The 6,000-nt window shown below is 39.9% G+C and overlaps 1 protein-coding gene across 3 annotated transcripts in view; it reads left to right on the forward strand.

Annotated features, from left to right (window-relative positions):
* The window catches only part of kcnab1b (potassium voltage-gated channel subfamily A regulatory beta subunit 1b), a 43,888-nt gene that overhangs the window by 36,620 nt on the left and 1,268 nt on the right, over window positions 1-6,000 (forward strand). For all 3 annotated transcript variants that reach the window (XM_026149089.2, XM_026149090.2, XM_026149091.2), the window contains 6 exons: window positions 2,634-2,719; window positions 4,150-4,270; window positions 4,349-4,443; window positions 5,555-5,675; window positions 5,782-5,870; window positions 5,963-6,000. The exon at window positions 5,963-6,000 is cut by the window's right edge and continues 1,268 nt beyond it. In XM_026149089.2, the coding sequence (XP_026004874.1) occupies window positions 2,634-2,719; window positions 4,150-4,270; window positions 4,349-4,443; window positions 5,555-5,675; window positions 5,782-5,870; window positions 5,963-6,000 (550 nt within the window). The remainder of the gene's footprint in view (window positions 1-2,633; window positions 2,720-4,149; window positions 4,271-4,348; window positions 4,444-5,554; window positions 5,676-5,781; window positions 5,871-5,962) is intronic.

Genomic DNA, 6,000 nt, shown 5'->3' on the forward strand with positions numbered 1-6,000 from the left:
CAGCTTGCGTCCCCGTGGGGACCAAAAAAGTGATGTCATGGCTGCAGAGTCTGCCTTTGTTATAATCATTGCTTTTCTTCTTCCATCGAGTCATGCTTTTCTGCACCCGTGTCATCTCCCTGCTTGTTCTTTTGTCTTTTTCTTTCTTTCTTTTTGGCTCGTATCCAGTCCAACAGCAGGGACAGACCAAGTGCGTGCTGCAAATATACAACTTCTTCCTTCACGGAAGACTCTGTCTCCCCTTTCTCTGACTGCTCTTTACTAGAGCAGCTGTCAAAGTGATGAGACGCTATGTGAGTTTTTCTCCAGCTGAATATGACAAGAAGGTTCTCGAAGGAGGGGCGTGTGTGCCACAGTCAATTCATTGAATGAATAGGTACAAGGGTAGCTCGCAGAATAACTCGCCCAAATCCAGCCGCAACATTGGTACCCAGTCACTCAGAATCACATTTGATTTGAGAGAGGAGTGAAGCCATTCAATAAGCTGAATATGAAAATACCCCAGACCAATTGAATAAAGAACAGAATGCAGAGGCAGACAGACAGAGGAGCGAAGAAGACATGGCATCAGTAAAATGATTTTATATCAGTCCTTCCAGCCGAGTGTTATTCTCTAGCAAATGAAATGAAACCGCCACAGCACACTGAACATGAACCCCTTAGCTAGCAATGCAAAGTGCCAGGACATCACCTCTCTCTCCTCACCTGTTCATTACAGAAGAAGAGCATGGAAAATGATCTCACCTACTCAGCATTACTAAACGTATCTTTATTATTTCTTTCCCCACGCTTTTTTTCCACAGTCGTATAACTTAGAACGGGTCTCATCTGTCACTGACAATCTCCTGTGATGTGACATATTTCCATAAATGAGCAATATTTTTAGTTGTATTCTACGTCCCCGCTGTTAGACGCCTCACTATAAAGAAACTCTCTGAAATGACATCCTCAGAGATACCTGCCCAGACAAATATGGATATCAGTGGGAGTTGGAGGCTTTCTTACACCCTCTGTGCTGCACTGTGATACCTGCCGGCTGAAGCTGGCCAATGTTCCAGACCTTGGGGTGTGTTGCTGACTAACTCTGGCTAGCAGCCAAGCAGTTTTTAAGTTTGATATGTTTCTGTACTAATGAGAGTGCTTTGAGATGCGTTACTTGGATTTTGTTATCTTTGCGCAGAGCCTGTTTCTATATCCCTTTTCCTCTGTTCTTTGCGTGCTAGGCTCATTGGCTTCTGCATATTTGTGCAAATGCAATCTCGGCATCTAAATTGTACACTGATGTCATACATTCATTTTTTCACGTGTGCGCTCTTCATTGCGTGTTTTTGCCCACAGCTTGACCCACATCACCCTCCGGGAAAACACTGCGGTGTGGTTTTTTTTTTTTTTTTGTGAGTGGGGTGTCAATGGTGTTTGCAGCACATCTCACCTGAGCACAGGATCAGTGTGGCATCTGCTGTTGGAGCTGATGACTCATCGAGCCCTTGTGGCAAGAAACTTTATGTTAAGACTTGAACGTTTCAATGAATCAAGGTGTCATCTTTTTTTTCCCCTCCCGGCATTGAGATGGATTATACGTGTATTTGCAAACTGTTATTAACTGTGTGTGCCTCTGAGGTTGCTACATGGTTCGCAGCATTTTTTTTTCCTTCTATCTTTACATCCCTCCAAATCCCTCCCTCCCTTCCTCCCTCCATCCCCTTTGGAGCAGATGTACTGTTATTCCTCTACCCTCCCACCTGCTTCACCCACATGCACACTTGCTCTCTGTCTCTCACAAAGCTACATTTCGGTCTAGAGAGAGAAAACTACTGATGAAAAGGAATCGCTCTTTTTTTAATCACACTCTGCGCTCTCATCTCCTCACCCTCATATCCAGCCTTTCTGCTTCACATTTTGCATGCAGCATTGTACTAAGGTGGCAGATGGTTTATTAATTCCTTTACAGACTGAAAATAATCTCATGAATTACTTGATCACACTGCCTTTGGTTTCTTTAGTAATTAGAAAGTTTGCGTGTAGCATTTAACGCACACACATTCAGAATAATAGCTGTTTCTCTTCATGCGTTAGATATCCTTTGAGAAAGTACTTCGCAGGGGTTTTTATTAAAAACTATTTAACTCTTCCACTTTTTCAAAAAACGCTACTTTCCTGCCACATCCTGAGGCACAAATACACAAACCACTGAAGGCCGCTGCTGCTGACTTCAGCCCCTTCAGTATTTTTGCTGTGGTTTCCTCCACGGCACAGGCAGCTGAGTCTTTTAACCCTGCAGCCTTTGGCCTCATTAAGTAGTGTGACCCCAGCAAAAAATATCTGCTCACACATGGGTTTAAAAGAAGAGGCTGGACACTTCAAGGATCCACTTATCTTTTTCATTGTCCTGCAGTTTTACCAAAGTTTTAAAGCTCTTGGAATCTTCTTTGAACCTGCAAGTCTTCTCATAATTGTGTTATTACCTGATGAGAGAAAAAAACTGAATTTAGTATTGCTGTAATATAATTTCTATGTTATAATGTGAAAATAATGCAAGTTAAGCTGTTGAGACAACCTCTCAAATTTCTAGCATGACTCCATTCACTGTTCAGTTATTGATGATGCACATATCTGCTCTTTAATGTTTGCAGAGATAGTCAGAGCAATGACACATGTGATCAACCAGGGGATGGCCATGTACTGGGGGACATCACGGTGGTCTGCCATGGAGATCATGGTGAGTGACAGGAAAAGGTATTTACCTTTCCAGGACAGAGTATTTATTTTAAAAATGAATAGGCGTAATAGGTTGATATGCACTCACTGGTCACTTCGATAGTTACACCTTGCTGGGTTAAAACCCCTTTTGTCTTCAAACCTGCCTTCATGGGTGGAATCCAGTGGTTATTTGAGTTACTGTTGACTTCTTTGAAGTAGTCTGACCAGTCCTCTGAGCTCTGGCATCAATAAGGCATTTTTCACACAGAGATCTGCTGCTCACTGGATGCTTTCTCTTTTTGACCTACTCTGTAAAACGTACAGATGGCTGTGTGGGAAAAATCCCAGTAGATTAGAAGTTTCTGAAAAACTCCACCATGCCATGCTCAAAGAAAGTTAAATCACCTCTCTTCCTTATTGTGATGCTCAGTTTGAACTTCAGCTGGTAAGTTTAACAGATCTACATGCTTAATATATTACATTGCTGCCATGTGATTTGGCCGATCAGATATTTGGAGTTAAACAGGTGTATCTAATGAATTGGCCAGTGAGAGTACATCAGGTTCTTTTTAATCCTTGTTATGATTTTTTACCATGAATACAATGAAAAAATCAGACAGAGACATGCAGTGCTCTCTATAAACTTTACTTGCATCACTTTTATGTTTTATATATTTTAGAATAATTTTTTTATTTAAATTTGATTTCATTAATTAATTTATTTACTTGTTTCAATTTCAATGTCCAGTTTAGTTTTGTTTCAGTTCATTTCCAGAGTGGTTTGATTTGTATTGCGTTAAAAATCCGTAGTGTTATCTTGTGGTAACCTCAGTTTTCTTAATCATTAAAAAATGTAAAGAGTGTTTTATCAGGGGCAAAAATTTCCCATTCAAAATAGATATTACAATTTAAATGAATCACTCATTGAAGGTAGTTTTTAAATTAGCTGAAGTCTAAATAAAGAGATGTACCATTTACAATGACTAAAACTATGAAAATATCCTTTATATTTAAAAAAAGAAAATCTTTTAGATAGTTTTGTGAGTACATAACATTGTTTCAGCTATTATCGTTTATAATTTATTTCTGCTAACTTCACACTTTAGTTGTAGCTTTTTGTTTAGTTTTACTGCAGTAACCCTGGTTAGGATGTGCTTGGCTAAAAAGAAAAAATATATAGTGTTGAAACTGACTGACCACTGACTCTGATGATCAGCCTCACATGTGATGTTTTGCATTGTATAAACAAATGTGAACAGAGTTCAGTGACTAAAGTGTCTAAATTTTGTTGTTGTTGCTGAAGCTGTCAGCGCTGTGAAAGATGTGCAGTTTCCTTGTGCTATACAAAGAACAGCGGAGCGATAAAAGTCATTAAATACAAAGAGTCAGTCTTACACATTACCTTATCACTTTCTGCCATCCTCATCATTCTGTCCGCTCCACATTTAGGAAGCGTATTCTGTGGCCAGGCAGTTCAATCTCATCCCACCAGTGTGTGAACAGGCAGAGTATCATTTCTTCCAGAGGGAAAAAGTGGAAACTCATCTTCCAGAGCTCTACCATAAGATAGGTAGGTCTTAAGGAAAATTTTCTGAATATCAAATTTGCCTAATTTGCTTGTTGCTTAATTGTGACTGTGATCTTGCAGGTGTGGGTGTGGTCTCTTGGTCACCTTTGGCCTGCGGGATCATCACAGGAAAGTACGAGAATGGTATCCCAGAATCCTCCAGGGCCTCGATGAAGGTACAGGTTAAATTTGACCTCTGTGGTGCTACATATTTGAACTGATATTGGGGACAATGTCAGTTCAAACTAAACAAACTAAAAGTAGATATGATCATTTCCATTTCACAGTGAGACAGTGTATTTGAGACAGGCCATGTTTAGCTTATCAAAACTAAATAACAGCCAGAATTCTCACAGATGGGAGAATTAAAGATGAAATGAGCCCAAGATTCTCAATTACTCTGAGAACAAAGTTGTCAGGTGGCATCGATGAGAAGTGAAATTCACTTTGTCTATTTAAAGTGGATTATTTAATGGATGCAAACTGCATTTCGTTGCCCTGTACCTGTGCATGTGCAATGACAATAAAGTTGAATTATATTATTCTATTCTAATTCTAGTCTAAAGATAGATCATTTGCTGCCATCCAGTTCTTTATAGCATTAATGCGGTCCTTAAGGATAATAATTTGGTTACACTCTGGTGTTTAAATGGCATGTACAGGTAGCTATCATCTGCATAACAGACTTCAGAATCACTCAGGATGTTTCCAAGTGGAAGTATATACAAGGCAAAAAAGATAGGCCCCAGGAGTGAACCTTGGGTAGACCGCAAGATAAAGTAGCAAAAGACTGCACAGCACTCAAAGGAGGATACCAGAGGGGAGGTGGGAAGGGGTGCACGTTAGGTTGAGAAAAGAAAAGTGCAGAAGCACCTTATGGTCTCCATAGCAATCAGGATGTTTTTAATTTTTTAATGTTATTTTTTAATTATTATTAATTAATATATTTTGTATTTATGATTAATGAACTTTTTTTAATAGAGTGAATGTTTTATTTGTTTAATGTTTATTTGTGTGTGGGAGCAGTCAACCACATAATGTACGAAATTCCTGCAGGATTAATAAAGTTTCGTTAATTGAGGACACAAAATTAGCGGAAGCAACTGAGAGAGACAGAAAGGGAACAAATCCAGACCTGATCTAGAGATGTTAAGTGAAGTTATACATCAGGATACTATGATCAGCTGTGTCAAAGGCAACAGAAAAATCCAGCAATACAAGAACTGAATAATCATCTGCCTATCTTTGCATGTAAATCTAACACATCTGCTTTCACTGCTCCTGTAGCCATACCAGTGGTTGAGAGAGAAAATCGTGAGTGAGGAAGGGAGAAAACAGCAAGCCAAACTAAAAGAGCTGGCTCATATTGCGGAGAAGCTTGGATGCACTTTGCCACAGCTAGCCATAGGTAACAGATAGCGTCTATTTGTCAAAGCAAATATATGTCTTTGGAAGTTCTTTCTCCTTTGATACCTCATTGCAAGTCTGAGATTTCTCCTTTCTCTGATCTTCAGCCTGGTGCCTGAGGAACGAGGGAGTGAGCTCAGTGCTTCTGGGGTCCTCCAGTCCAAGCCAGCTCACAGAGAACCTGGGAGCCATTCAGGTACAACATCATGTCAGTGTAATCTCTTCATTAGCTGGTCTTGAGGCACTGCGTTATCATGAAGTACTTTTCCTATGTCATGTTCATTTTAGGTGATTCCAAAGATGACAGCAGGCATCGCCTCAGAGTT

This window comes from Astatotilapia calliptera, chromosome 18 (genome assembly GCF_964374335.1).
Source record: "Astatotilapia calliptera chromosome 18, fAstCal68.1, whole genome shotgun sequence".
NCBI lineage: Eukaryota > Metazoa > Chordata > Actinopteri > Cichliformes > Cichlidae > Astatotilapia > Astatotilapia calliptera.